This window comes from Artemia franciscana, chromosome 10, assembly GCF_032884065.1.
Source record: "Artemia franciscana chromosome 10, ASM3288406v1, whole genome shotgun sequence".
Taxonomy (NCBI): Eukaryota; Metazoa; Arthropoda; class Branchiopoda; order Anostraca; family Artemiidae; genus Artemia; species Artemia franciscana.
Window position 1 is genome coordinate 3,486,156 of NC_088872.1, and position 15,787 is coordinate 3,501,942.

General features: G+C 34.5%; 1 protein-coding gene across 4 annotated transcripts in view; it reads left to right on the forward strand.

The window, feature by feature from the left end:
- LOC136031662 (neogenin-like) overlaps window positions 1–8,402 on the forward strand; it is a 159,492-nt gene extending 151,090 nt beyond the window's left edge. For 2 of the 4 annotated variants that reach the window (XM_065711330.1, XM_065711334.1), the window contains 3 exons: window positions 1,736–1,878; window positions 2,877–3,010; window positions 7,088–8,402. In XM_065711330.1, the coding sequence (XP_065567402.1) occupies window positions 1,736–1,878; window positions 2,877–3,010; window positions 7,088–7,195 (385 nt within the window). In that variant the 3' untranslated portion in view covers window positions 7,196–8,402. The remainder of the gene's footprint in view (window positions 1–1,735; window positions 1,879–2,876; window positions 3,011–7,087) is intronic. The other 2 variants (XM_065711333.1, XM_065711331.1) reach the window with 1 other exon arrangement.
- Window positions 8,403–15,787: the final 7,385 nt, after the last annotated feature.

Below are 15,787 nucleotides of genomic sequence, written 5' to 3' on the forward strand. Positions count from 1 at the left end.
GTTTCCCCCGGTGTCCCCGTTGTAGTTGTGTCCCTGTGTCCCGGTCGTCATTTATATTCCCTCTGTCCCGGTCGTCATTTGTATCCCGGTGTACCGGTCTGTATATACATTCGTTTTTTAGTTTTGTTTTTCTCCTTTATTTTTTTCCTTTTTTTTTCTTTTTTAGTTTATTTAGATTTTTAGATTTTTTAGTTTTTTTATTAGTTTTTAGTTTTTTTTTCTTTTTAGTTTTTTTGTAGTTTTTACCTTCTTTTTAGTTTTGTTAATTTTTTTTTACTTATGTCCTGGTCGTCATTTATACTCCCTATGTCCCGGTGCTTTGTTGATTGCTAATCGAACATTCCTTTTGTCCTGGTCGCTTTCTCTTTGAGTGTCGTCATTTATTTTTTTCTTTTTTAGTTCTTTTAGTTTTTACCTTTTTTAGTTTTTTTTAGTTTTTTAGATGAAAATTTTTTTTAGTTTTTTCCTTTTTTTCTTTTTAGTTTTTTATTGGTTTTTACCTTTATGTTAGCTTATTTTTCAGTTTTTTCCTTCTTTTATTAGTTTTTAGTTTTTTTGTAGTTTTTGCCTTTTTTTAGTTTTTTCAGTTTTTTTTTAGTTTTTTATTGGTTTTTACCTTTATTTTAGCTTATTTTTCAGTTTTTTCCTTTTTTTTATTTTTTTTAGTTTTTAGTTTTTTTAGTTTTTTACCTTTTTTTAGTTTTTTTAGTTTTTTTAGTTTTTTAGCTTTTTTATTTTTTTTATTAGTTTTTAGTTTTTTTTGTAGTTTTTGCCTTTTTTTTAGTTTTTTTAGTTTTTTAGCTTTTTTATTAGTTTTTAGTTTTTTTTTGTAGTTTTTGCCTTTTTTTAGTTTGACAACTTATTTTATATATATAGATAGTTTTTTTTTTTTACTTATGTCCTGGTCGTCATTTATACTCCCTGTGTCCCGGTGCTTTGTTGATTGCTAATCGAACATTCCTTTTGTCCTGGTCGCTTTCTCTTTGAGTGTCGTCATTTATTAGTTTTTTCCTTTTTTTCTTTTTAGTTTTTTATTGGTTTTTACCTTTATTTTAGCTTATTTTTCAGTTTTTTCCTTTTTTTTAGTTTTTTTTTATTTTTTATTTTTTTTAGTTTTTTACCTTTTTTTAGTTTTTTTAGTTTTTTTAGTTTTTTAGCTTTTTTACTTTTTTTATTAGTTTTTAGTTTTTTTTTGTAGTTTTTTGCCTTTTTTTAGTTTTTTCAGTTTTTTTTTAGTTTTTTATTGGTTTTTACCTTTATAGTTTTTTTAGTTTTTTAGCTTTTTTATTTTTTTTATTAGTTTTTAGTTTTTTTTGTAGTTTTTGCCTTTTTTTAGTTTTTTCAGTTTTGACGTCACCTAATCCAGTTTTTTCAGGTGACGTCACCTGACACATCCATCCATCCATCCACAGACAGACAACTTATTTTTATATATATAGATATATATATATATATATATATATATATATATATATATATATATATATATATATATATATATATATATATATATATATATATATATATATATCGCTTAATGATATAAGATCGTTCCCAATATTTCTGGAAATAACTATGCAAAGAAGCATTTTTTGAATTGATTAAGAAGAACTTGAATGGTAATAGTAAATTATTTTGAATTAAAATTTCAGAGTTTATAAGACTTTTTCTTGCTACTTTCTACATGCTATCCATGAGCAATTTACCTGATCTTGGTCTTGTCTTTTTATTCTAGTGAATCAGTTTTGGGAAAGCGGCCACCACTTGTTCCAGCTGCATCTGGACCACAAAGTCATCCCTTGAAGTCTTTTGCGCTGCCTCCTGCGCCACCAGCCAGTGGATTCCCTCATCAGCACAGCCATTCAGCCAAAACAATAGGTAACTATTTTCTTATCTGCAAATAAACAACAAAACTTGTAGCATTTTTATGACCGAATGAACTATTCGAACGAATGAACTTTGGAATAAACAGATTTATCTTTTCGATTTTTTTTTCGGTAATCCATGAAATATTATCATCAAGCCGAATTCAAAAAATTAAGAATTAAGACTCTCAAGCATTTCCAAGAGTTTATTAGTTGAAATGCTCCATTATTTGTCTAATCTATTTTATTTAACAATTTACATCTGTGTAATTAATCCAGCAGTGCTGCATCCAAGATTTTTTTCGGGGGGGGGGGACAACAGAATAGGTTTCGATCATCTGAGGGTACCAAAAGAGTAAAAGGAGGGGTTTATCTTCAGTGAACTTTTTCTAGCGGTCTCAAACAAAGTTTTTAATGCTCAATTTATGACCAATTTACGAGTCGGAGAACTTTTTCGAGGAGAAATGTTTATTATACCTGTAGTTGAGGACCAGTCCACATGTCGGAGAAATACTTGGGGAGGGGGTTAAATTGGGTAAACAGAAAAAGTCTGCCTAGTTGCATTTCAGTGAAGACAGTTTTTCGATCGTCGAACTAGACTATCGTTGAAAAAGCCAATCCAGTTGCGCCTAATTTGCCTTTTGCGCATCATTCTTGTCTAATTATTTTCTGTTTTTCAAATTTTCGTTATTCCTTATTCCATTTTTGGATAGAGAATCAGATTAATTTTATTCGCTCAAGCTGTAGTAGTCGGAATAATTCCCAATTTAAATGGTGCTTGCACTAGCAAAAAAAAAAGAGAGAAAAACTAGTAAAAAAAAAAATGACTCATAATAAGGCACAAATGAAGATGAGAAGCTTTTTTTTCAGTAGGTGCTTTTCAATGCTTCTTTCCTTGTAAAGCTGCAAATCTCCGAAGTTATGCTTCCCGTCTACGTGATTTTTGCTTTTTTTTTTAATATAAAACACATGAAATACCAAAAATATTAAACTTGATTTTCGTTATTTTAGCCTCCTCGCCACCCACTAGAGGACCTTCTAATGTCGTATTTAATACAAAGAAGCAGGAAATATTAAATATCCCGACGAGACCACCTCTTGGGGCACGGTCACCAAATGGAACGCCTGTAAAAGGACAACTACCTGTAAGTTACGTTCCTATTATTATGAACCCTCCCTCCCCTACTGTGACAGTACAGTACATTCGAGCATACCAAAATTACTTATCCGGAAAATTTGATTATTTATCCCTAGAGTTTCACGAGAAGAAAATGAGTCAGAGGTAAGAAGGATTACTACTTAAGATGGTTTGGATTATTTTTTTTATAGTTACCACTACTAATCCCGGAAACTGTAGGATAAGTGATGTTGTATGTAGACAAAATATTCAATCCTATAAAAAAGAACAAAAAATGTTAAACTGTGTAAAGAGAAGAAAAAGGGATGCTGATTATGAAATTTGGCGCACCTTCAGCGATTTTTAAAAGCTATGTTCACAATTGAGTACACGCGATCAATATTGTTATTTGCTTAGTTGTCAATAGCGTTTCAGTTGACAAGTTGCCGGATAAGTAATTGTTTTTATCTTTTCAGATTCAATCCGAGGAGTTAATGTTTAGGGGATGAGCTAGATAAGGTATTCTCGAACGCGCTACCAGTGTCCTTTTTAATCGTAGCCTTAGGGTTGCGCTCAAACAAATCTTTTAGCTTCCCTGTTTCCAGAAGCTTAGAGAAAGCTCTGTTTATCATTTTGGCAAAATTTTATGGATCTTGGGACCCTCCTCGGAAAAAAAACAACAACAAATAAACACGCATCCATGATCTTTCTTTTTGCAAAAATTACAAAATTTACATTTTTTCAGATAGGAGCTTGAAACCTCTACAGTAGGATTCTCTGATTCGCTGAATCTGATGATATGATTTTCTTTAAGATTCCTTGACTTTTAGGGGGTGTTCCCTCCTTTTTTCCAAAACAAGGTAGATTTTCTCAGGCTCGTAACCTTTGATGGGTTAGACTAAACTTAATGGAATTATTATATATTTGAAATCAGCATGAAAATACAATTCTTTTGATATATCTATCGGTATCAAAATTCCGATTTTTATAGTTTCGATTACTATTGAGGCGGGTCGCTCCTTACTTACAGTTCGTTACCACGAACTGTTTGATAAAAAATAAATACATACTCCTGTCTTGTTTTTGCTTGTTTTTGCCGCCATGGACGGACTCTGAAAGTGTCACCCTCTTTATGCGACTAATGAGTACCCTTCTCCCCTTCTATGCCTTAAAACTGACTATTTTAGAAAATGATAAGGATAACTTCAATACTATTTAACTATTTAAGACAACATTGGTACCAACGATTTCTACTTCTGAATCTAGACCAAGCTTTACCACAACATTTCTAATGGTTGTTTCGGGCTGTTGCTAAGGTTGTTTAAACGATTAACCGAGTCCAGAACTGCCCGTGCTTCCTGCCACAATCTTTGCACGAAGTCTACTTGGCTGTTCGTGCAGTTGATTTTTCAATTGGTGAAGGACAGCCCAGAGCAGTACAGAATGTTGCAGGAATTCCTGTTCATCGAGAGGACTGACGAATGCTAGGCGGCAGTTTCTCCTGATTTGGTGATCGAACAAACGTTAATGAAAAGTAAAAAAAACGACTGGTGGTCTGACGAGAGGTAGAGGCATGACTGAATTGCAGGATACAATTTGGACTTCTATGCCTACTTTGGTTGTCGTTAATGAACGCATGCGGAACCTGACGGGCCTTGCAGGGCTGACTATTGAAAATCACGCAGAAGTGATATCTTTGAGGAAAGTAAGAGATCTGGTGGATATAGAAAAGATAGTTCGGCACGTTGAGGCAGGATTCACAGCTGTTGAATATGGTTACCCGTTTCCGCGCTTCATCAACTGTAAATGTAGATGATGCCGAATCTGTGGGAGAAAAGATTTTGAAGGACATGAAGGAAACGAAATTGAAAAATATTTTTCAGGAGAAAGGAGAAAGTTGTAATCATGGCTTAGAAGTCATTTTTTGGTGACAGATAGTTAGAGAGAAAATGTCGAACCAGCTCTAATATTCCAACGTCTAGTTGCATTGGCTAGAACCAGTGGCTCTGACTTGAACAAGGCTCTGTCGTTTGAGATCTGTACTTTTCCACCATCGCTCTTTACTTTGTTCGAGGTGGTGAGGACAGCCGATAATAACAAAAATACTGATGAAAATTGAGGGGATCGATGGTACAGTGACATTGCCAATTTCTTTAGTCAATCCCTCCGGAGATGTCCTTCCAGCAGTGCAAACTCCTCGGTATCACTATCTCGAGCGATCTGAAGTAGGAGGTCCACATTACTAACATCACAAAGCAAGTTAATTTGGCAGTTTCTACGCTTAAATTTTTCTTCAAGTTTTCTTGCCCTGCGTTCCACCTTTTAAGAATTTATACAAGTTTCATTCGCCCTGTTCTTGAATGTTCTTGCCTGGTTTGGTATTTTGGCTTAGCTACTTCCCTATCTTATTCAATAGTCAGTCCAGAAGCGCGCATTAAGAATTATCTATGGTCAAGGTGAACTTTCATACGACTTTCTTCTTAAGTATTTCCAGCTCACTACCCTATCAGAGAGAAGAACTCTCCTATGTACCCGGTTTGGCAATAAAGCCATGACAAACCCCCGTTTCCAAGATTTATTCCCCCCGCCCTTTCAGCCTTCAAGATCCTGACCTCAAAGACACAACTCCCCAAAAGTCCCCATCCTTCAACCTCTCCCATCAATCCATGAAAGATACAGGAAGAGTTTCTTTCCTGCATTTGTAAACATTATTAATCAGTGAATTTGTTGTATTGACTCCGTTTTTTAGTTGATGATCGTTTTTTTTTAATCTGACAAGTGTCTGTCTGACACTGTGTGTCTGTGTCTGTGTTTTCCTTCTTCTTTTTATTTAACAAGTTTTATCTGACTGTAATACCTGACGTAAAGTGCTGATTCGGTATCACGCGCTGTGAAACTCGTTTTTAAAATAAAAGTCTCTCTCTCTCTCTCTCTCTCTCTCTCTCTCTCTCTCTCTCTCTCTCTCTCTCTCTCTCTCTCTCTCTCTCTCTCTCTCTCTCTCTCTCTCTCTTTCTCTCTCTCTCTCTCTCATTATCTATCTATCGCTGTGAAACTCGCAACCGCACCCGGACATCCTTCTGGGTCTTCTCGTTACTTTTCCCTTTGTATACGTGGAGCAAAGCTTTCTCTACAGCTTAGGTGATCTCCTGGTGGTTGGATCCTGGTATCATGAAGATCTTGCAAGCATTCTTAGAAGCACCATCTTTAAGTGACAAGGAAACCACCGCTGGTTTCCCTACACCATGAAGTCTAGATGTTGTATCGTAGCTAGACATAAGGACGATTATGACATCGTAAGTTAGGATTAGGACGATTACAAAGACGAGTAGGAAGAAGAACTAGCTTTAGCTTTTTCTTTGAAATCAAAATTTTTAGTGATTAATTTACCTGAGTTCTAAACTTTCCTTTTTATAAGTGATTGATCTGAAGTTTTCACCTCGATTGAAGTATTGGTTTTCAAGAAGTTATACTTATCAACCCCTCATATTACAGGGTTCTCAGAGGTGGAAGTCAGGTAAATAGTAAAGTAAAATGCTTTTTGACCTCATATTTGGCAGTATAGTACTTTTTTTTATTTAAACGATCCTTTAGTCACAGGAATCCATCAAATAAGGGTCTGCGTACTTTACCCACTCCTCCCTCCATACCATGAAGGTGAAAATTGATCTCCTGATACGGAAAACTGGGTTTCTAACGTCACATTTGGATTGGTCATGCCTTATTTGATAGGAAACGACCATTTAAACTGCAAAACATTTAAAAACACAAAAATGGATTTCTTCTCCTCAATTTCCCCCTTCAAGGGCAAATTTGGGACACTTATGTCAGAGGGATTTCGGTAAATTTCTTTTGTGTAATTCAGGTGATTTTTCTGTACATTTTGGTGTAAAAAAAAATCCTATTCAATTTCCACGAGGTCAAACCGTATTTTTACTCCACTATTTGTCCTTTATGAAAATAATAGCCGAGTTTGTTTTTTCATTTCAGAGACAGCAATCGTATAGCGCAAGACCGGAGGATTTTTCATTATAATAATTAATTTTTCTTTTGTACAGCGATAGTATGTCTTATTGTGGTGATATATATTTTTTTTCTTTTTATATAGCGATCGTATAGCACAAGCACGGAGGAATTAAATCAAGAAATGGCTAATTTGGAAGGCCTTATGAAAGACTTGAACGCCATTACTGCAACTGACTTTGAGTGTACGTAAACATAGTGTATTTTCTTTGAAAAAGTTCTCTTTTTTAGTTGATTTTGTGCTGAAGTTCTATATATGAGTACAACTAGAAAAAAAGTATAAATATGTATGATAGTAAAATAGAACTATTGTGTATTTGTGCTATTGTGCTAATCTGCTCAAAGTGCTATTTAACTTTTTACATGGTGAATACTTTAAGGAGTGATCTGACAAATGCATTTGATGTGTTATTTAAAATTTTTGCGACTTTGTTTTTACTTTGATCATTTTTAAACTTACGAAGTGTCGCAAAGAAAACAGAAAAATATTTTGTACATGTGTCTCTGAAGTTTTTTTTTTATTTTTTTATCTTTTGTAACTTCCAGGAATTGTGCCTTCAATTGTAGCTTTGGAAATGTTCATTTTGTACTGCTTAAATATGACCCGGACTGCAGCTTGAATTTTTTGGGGGTTGGTGTGGTTTGGACATCACAGATAGCCTTTTTGTGCATATTAATTTATAGCCTCACCACAGCTATAATTCTTTTTTTTTGGGGGGGGGGGTATCGATTGAATTTCAAAAAGGGGGCTCAAAGTGTATCGTGACTGCAGCTAATATTTGTTTGGCGGTTGTTACTGTGCTTGAGAAAAGAACTTACCGCTACTCAATAGTAACCTTACTGCAGCCGTAAATTTTTTTTTAAGTTTTTCTATGGTTCGGGTTTCGGAAATTGTTCTTTGGGGCTATTCAAATAATGCGCGGACTGGAGCTAGAATTTGCTTGGTGGTTGATGTGGTCTGATCTTTTGAAATAAATATTCATGTTGCTCGCAATTTAAAGACTGCAGCTTGAAATTTCTTCGGGTGGTTTTATGGTTCGGGTTTCAGAAATGGCCCTTCAGGGCTCCTCAAATACTGTACTGACTGCAGCTAGAGTTTTTTCGGTCGTCCGTAGGGTCCGAGCTTTACAAATGAATGTTCATGTTGCTCGCAATTGCAACACTGCAGCTTAAAATTTTTTTGGGTGGTTTCAGAAAAAGCCCTTTCAGATTCCTCAATAATATTACCTGACTGTTCCTAGAATTTGTTTGATGGTCGGTATGATGTGAATTTCAGACATTAATATTCATACTGCTTCTCATTTCAAGACTGCAGCTTAATTTTTTTGGGCGCTTTTCGTGGTTTTGTTATCAGAAATGGCCCTTTCAGGCTCTTCAAATAGTATTTGACTCCAGCTATTAAAAAAAAAAAAAAAATGGTTTTTGTGGTGTTGAATTGAATTAGAACCATTTCATGCTGCTGAAATATTAACCGGGCTACAACTCGCATTTGTTTGGTGGTTGGTACGGGTTAAAGTGTATGAGTATTTCGTAAAAATCTGCCACAAAATCTCTTATTTTTATACTTCCTTTTTCGAAATTATGTCGGTGCGATTTTGCTGAAAGATGTGAAATATTAGGCTATAAATAACTTTTGGGATACTTTAGATAGACACCAAATAGTGCTAGTTTTAAGTTCTTTCGAAAGCAGAATATACCTTATATAGATAGAATTTAGAAGACAGAAGAATAATGAAGTATCAGTGGTCATAACTGATTCGATTCTGTATTTTCATATTATGTCATATAATATTTTATTTTATATGTCATTTCATATTAATGTCATATTTTCTCTATATCTTCTTCATCTTATTAGGATTATTATGAAGACGCTTTTAATAATGTAATTTTAGCGGCATCTGAAGTCTAGTAATATTAGGTGTCTAGCGAAGGTTTAGACGAAGTCTCATGTTGTTAAATTTTCTCTGAGCCAAATTATGAATTCCATGAATGCAACAAATGCCTCAACCAATCATTCACTAATTTATCTGTAATTTGTTACTCGGGGGCGGCACTATAATTTTTCCTGAAAATTGGCATACTACTATTTTCCGGTGAAAAAAAATGATCTAGATAGGTCACGAAATTAGGAAAAATTTGTTTCGATCCATAATTCCGAGAAAACGTTTCTCAAACGAATGACGTCACAAATACTCAAAACATTTACAATAAATTTTTCTGAATATGAGTGTTTGTTAAAAAGCATATTACAATTTAGTTTGATTGTCGATAGTATAGAATAATTCGTCGGTATGAATATGCAAAAATGTTTTTTGATTAAATAAAATAAGAGCTTTTTTTGCGAAAGAGATTAAAAAACTGTCTTTTTTTCACTGATTAAAGCTCAGTAGCCTGGTACTTACTCAAATATCTGCTACTACCGCTTAGGATTTTCACCTGAATTCATTCGGGAATAGATGTGGAGAATTTGAAAAACTGAAGAAAAAACGAACAAACGGACAATAATTTCTTAAATAATGCAAAGTATCTTGAAAATCGTGTCAACACTCAGTTTTAGGATTGGGGGAGGGGGAGGGGGCTGATACCCCATCACATTGTGTACACTCATTCTTAATGGACACAATTGAGAGTATATTGAGGTTACTTTTTTTTACTTTACATTAGCATTACAAATTACGAAATAAAGGGATAATTTAGGGTAACTCCGATTAGGCTTATTCATTTGTAAATTCGAAGTATAAGGACTAAGTTCACTCAAAATTACTTCAGTAACAATCAGTTGTAGTTCATAGTTTGATTTAAATCTATAAATAAATAATAATGTAGATATGTCACAAGTCTGATACGATGCATAATTTGTTGTGGAATATGGCGCAATGATTATTATTTACTAAATACAAATTTTAGGGCCAAGGTCGTATCCAGAATGTCTGTTCGGGGGGGGGGTGTGCAGATAAAGATATTACAAAACGCATCAAAAATTATTTTACATACATTTCTGTTACTTTTTTACGAGTCGGGCAAAAGTTTGAGGAGAGGGTTCAAATCCGATATTCTCCCTACCCCCTGGATACGGCCTTGCTTAAGGCTATGTGATAAAATCGACTTCTCGCCGAGAAGGAAGCATGTGAAGTCTCAAGATAGAAAAATTTTAATGAGAAATTTTAAAGAAAAATATTTCTTTGAAAAAGGGAATAGCGACTCGTAGAATTCGTGATTTGGCTCATTCTCTTCTGTGAATACGGGCTAAGCAAACCGGTTTAGCCGGTAAAGATTTTTATTGTGGTTAAACTAAGAAGTGACATTTAAGCCCGAGCCATGGCGTAGTCATACATGCTGACAAAGCCAATATTTCTGAATGATTTTGGCTTTTTTTTTTACTTTTTTGGCTTTTTTTAATTTGGTGTGACATCTGTACTATTTTGGCACTTGTACATAAAATTGGTATGGCAAGGAATTGGCTTAAAAAGCCTTTATATACACTAATTTTTCTCAAGTATTGTTTTTCGCGTATTTTTTAAACATTTTTATTCTCAAGTATTGTTCGCGAACAAATCTTTTATCTCTCCAGATTCTTCATAAAAATAAGAAAAGTGCTATTCAAAGGCTCCTAATTTTCTAATTTAAAATAATTAGCATTAAATGGTATATCTAATTGGTCAATTATGAAGTTTACCCTTAAAAGTTAACCATTGTTCAACTCAACAAAATACGCAAGCGCTGTAATCATGCCTCAATTTGGTTTTATCCACAAGTGTGACTATAATGTGGCACGGGTACTAGGCTACAATTGTAATAAATCAGTGTTTAAAGGAGTTCATTATGCAGTTCCAGGTAGTTTGTATTTATGTTTTTTTTTTTTTGTGCAACATGTTTTAAATCATGATTGAATTGTAAAAGAGAGTGTGTAAACAAAATTGCGATTTGTATTTCCTGCAGGTTTTGAGGTTTTGTAAATGAGTTGGTGAACCAGTCCCTATAAATCACTTATCATACTTGGCAACTTAGTTTTGACAATTCAATCCCATCCTACATCTAATTAATGCTTATGTTTCTTATTCACCTCCCACATTTTTAAATTGGGCACAAGGCCACACCCAGGGGGATGTCGCGGGTTTTGAACCCTCCCTCAACGTTTTCGTCCGACTCGTAAAAAAATGCATATAAACAAATTTTTTAACGTTTTTTTATGTTACCCCCCTCCGAGCAAAAACTGGATATGCCCTTGATCGGGCAAATTGAATTTTAAGTTTTACCAAAGGTAACAAATAGTACAAACAAAGTTTCATTGCTACTCTGCTATAATCTGCTATAGTAGATAGTAGATTGTATTGCTACTATAATCTTTTTGGCATTTCGTCTCAAGAGAGTAAAATTGTCAGTCTACGAGCGGGGGTGGTTCTGCTTTGAAATCAGCATGTAAGTGCCCAGCCCTCTTTGTTTGGCTTTTTTGAATTATATCCTCGATATTTTACAAAGTCAGTTTTCCAACCTGTTCTGAAAGCAAAATCTTGTGTTTAGACTCGATGGGCTCTAGGGAAATAGACTAAGCTACCTCTGTTTCCTCTTAAGAGGTTTTCTTTCCATTAAGGCTGGGGGTTGTTTTCTTTACTTTGAGCAGTTTTGCATTTATCGTTTCTTTCTTTTTACTGAGTGAACTACTCAACTGCTTAACATGAATAGCCAACTGGTTTATCCTGCGATAGATCGAAGGTTGAATTCATATTTATTGAATTCAGACTATTCAAAAGGCCGGGGAATTTCCAAACCATCGTAGGGGTCATGGGTTCAAATATTTGCCTGTTCAAGTTTCTCCCCAAAATATGAAGAGTTTCGAAATTTGTTCTATAATTTTCACCAACTCCCGTCTTATACTATTTTGATGTACTTGGTTCGAGTCAAAGCTCTGTAAAGCAAGTGTAGCTTTGATTTTGGAGGCAGCCTTTGTGGATGTTTCGAGGGGAGATTTTCTGAAGTGGATTGCTGTGAGAAAAGATACATGCTTAGGATTAATTGGACACATTAAGTTAAACAAGTGTGTTACTTACTGTTCTTCCGTTTAAAAAAAAGTTTCTTTCTTATTTCAATGAGTCGAAAATGCGAAAAAATAATAAACCTAATAAAAACAGAGAAAACTTGTTCTCAATAAGCCCTATGAGCCTTGGATTAGCTTTAGTTCCGTTTATTTGGTGTCTTGTCCATAAAACATCCAATTAAAAGTGGTCTTAAGAAATTAGTGATGTAATATGTTGTCATTGATTTAGGCGAATTTTTCAAACTTTTTTATTGCAAGGCTTACTAAAAAATCTTGCCATGTGAATATACATGATTTAATATTGATTATATATATATATGTGTGAATCTAGGCTAAATGAAGTTTTGTTTCAAATGGTATTGTGGTGAGATCTCATATTTTAAACAAGTGCGAAATATGTAAGATGGATTCTATATGGAATAAATTTTTTACAAGTACTTCAACTGTATTTTGTCGTATCTACGAGTATATTTTCAAAACCAAGTGTTGAGTATATGTGGACGAACACAGGGAGGTCCTCAGTGTCCTGCTCGTCCTTCCGAATTCATCATATTATTGCATTCCTGTCCTCCTGAGAAAAATCCTATAAACTTGTCTCTTTGTATCTATGTAGTTTTTTTTTTTTCCGGCACTAAAAAATAAGCTCAACTAATCACACAACAAACGGTAAAATCAAGACATCATGATAACGAAATTGTTCGTTATACATTCGTAAAACGAAGTTGTATAACGAATGTCAGGAGGATTGATTAGTGTTTAGTGTGAAATTACTCCATATATGAAAGGGGCTGTTCCCTCCTCAACGCCCCGCTCTTTGCGCTAAAGTTTGACTCTTTCTCCCAAATTTACTATTTAAAACAGTGAAAAACTTTAGCGTAAAGAGTGGGGCGTTCAGGTGGAAACAGCCCCTTTCATATATGGAGTAATTTCTGTTCGTTTTAAATTTTAATGTCGCTCCTTACTTTCAGTTAAAAAACTTTTTTTTTGTTTAATTTCTGAACATTTTTGAACTGTTGCATTTTTTTATTTTGGCTCTTCGCACATAAATACTTAGAACGAAATTTGCATATTTTTTTTTATTGGCTACATGGCATTTTCTTAGTTTTGATCGCACGATTTTGAGAAAAAAGGTGTGGGGGAAGAGGCTTAGTTGCCCTTCATTCTTTTGGTTACTTAGAAAGGCAACTAGAACTTTTAATTTCTTACGAATGTTTTTATTAATAAAAAATATACGTAACTTCCAAATTAACTTTCGTAACGAACTTCTATAATCGTATATTTTTATTACGTATATGAGGGGGTTTGCCACCTCTTTAACACCTTGCTCTTTACACTAAATTTGCTCCCAATTCTTTCAGAATGACCCCTGAATCACAAAGGCCTTAGAAGAAATAGTTGAAATTACTAAAAATACTTTAGCGTAAAGAGCAGGTATTTAGGAGGAGATGAACCCCTCATATGTGTTATAATTTCTGTTCGTTTTGTTTTAATGCTGCTCCTTACTTTCAGTAGGAAAAACTTTTTCATATTTATCTTTTCATTGTTTTTGTTTCAAATAATATTAGAAAATCCTGCACCCCTTCATGGAAATTCTCTCCTCCCATGACAAATTCCTCCATGGAAAGATCCTCCCATGTAACCCCCTCCCTATCCAAGAAAAAAAATTCCCCTGAAAACGTCTGTACACTTCCCAATAACCATTGCTATATGTAAACACTGGTCAAAGTTTGTAACTTGCAGCCCCTCCCCCGGGGACTGTGAGGGAGTAAGTCGTCCCCAAAGACATAGTTATTGGGTTTTTCGACTATGCTGAACAAAAATGGCTATCTCAGAATTTTGACCCATTGACTTTGGGAAAAAATGAGCGTGAGAGGGGATCTTGGTGCCCTCCAATATTTTTCGTCACTTAAAAAGGGCACTAGAACTTTCAATTTCCGTTAGAATGCTCTTGCAACATTCTAGGACCACTGGGTCGATACGATCACCCCTGAAAAAAATCAAACAAATAAACACGCACCCGTGATCAGTCTTCTGGCAAAAAATACGAAATTCCACATTTTTGTAGATAGTAGCTTGAAAATTCCACAGTAGGGTTCTCTGATACGCTGAATTCAATGGTGTGATTTTAAGATTCCAATCTTAAAGAATCGTTAAGGTTCTATGACTTTTAGGGGGTGTTTCTCTTTATTTTCCAAAATAAGGCAAATTTTTTCAAGCTCGTATTTTTTGATAAGTAAGACTAAATTCGATGAAACTTATATATTTTAAATCAGCATAAGAATCCGATTATTTTGATGTATCTATTAGTATTAAAATCCCATTTTTTGAAGTTCCGTTTACTATTGAGCCGGATCGCTCCTTACTACAGTTCGCTACCACGAACTGTTTGAAAATTATCCTGTAGTAAATAGTCCACCCCAAAAATTATCCGTACCATCTCACAGCCCAAATTTAAAACCTACCCAAAAATCACTGAAACTCAACGACAGTCACGTTACGCCAGTCTCTTTAAATTTAAAAATGTTTAATCACTAACACCGAAAGCCTTAACTTTGATAAACTTACTGAAGTCAAAGTGCTATCAAGATTAAATGAAATTGATGTAGTTTGCTGTTACAGAGGTACAGTCAAATTATTCAGTTTATTAAGCTCTGTCCTTTGGACCACCCACTTGAAAAAAAAGGACGTGGTGTCATGTTTTTTACTAAATGCATCTTTTTCCCTAAAATTATTCCTGTTCCTATTTTATCTGAGTACAATGAAATCCTTTGGCTAAATATTATATCTAAGTACTCCTCCGTCCCCATAATAATGCAATAGCTGTCTTCTATTACTCGCCAAACCAAAATATTGATGTAAAACGCAAATTTCTCCAGCCGCTGCAGACCTGATTTTGTTTTTGATCCTGCAGCTGATTTTGTTATCTCTAAGTATCCAAATGCTGGACTATTTCTGGTTGGTGACGCCAATGAACTTAAGATGAATTCAATTTGCTCCTTTCTAAAAGTTAAGCAAATAGTTAAAATACCAAAAACTAGGGGAAATACCTCTCTAAATATCATTCTAACCAATCTGAATAATTTTTATAGTCCCCTCCCCTCCCCCTCAGCTTTGCCTTTATTGGGTGGGATTTATCATTTTTCTTCCTCCTGTCCCCCTCTTTTAATTTTAAGCATGCATTCTCAGTAACTTATGGCTCGTTCCGCCCCCTTCAAAATGCTGACCTTCTTTCTCTCGGAATGTGGCTGAGTATTGAGGATTGGTCGGATATTTATAATTTGTATGATCTTGATGAAAAAATTACTAAGGTGTTCGTCTTTTTTCACTCACTGCTATATTCTCTAAACTATATGAAGGATTCCTTGCAGATTGGCTAAAGGAGAAAATCCTACCTTTACTGACCTGAGACAATTTGGGAACATCAAATCCATTTCCACTTCCCATTACCTTGTTTTTTTTTATTGTCTCATATGGAAAAATTCTCGAAAAACCTAATTGCCAGCTAAACTTAATTTCCATTGACCTTCCAAAAGCATTTGACCTTGTTAACCATAATATTTTGGTTGAAAATATTTGGTAACTGATTTCAATATTAATCCTTTCCTGGTTAAATTGGTTGCCACCTTTTTATCAAATAGATTACAGGTAGTCAAACATCAGAATCATTATTCCAGTCCCCTCCCTGTTCACAATGGAGTACCCCAAGGGACCCTCCTATATCCCCTCCTTTTTTTGTTATGATAAATAACC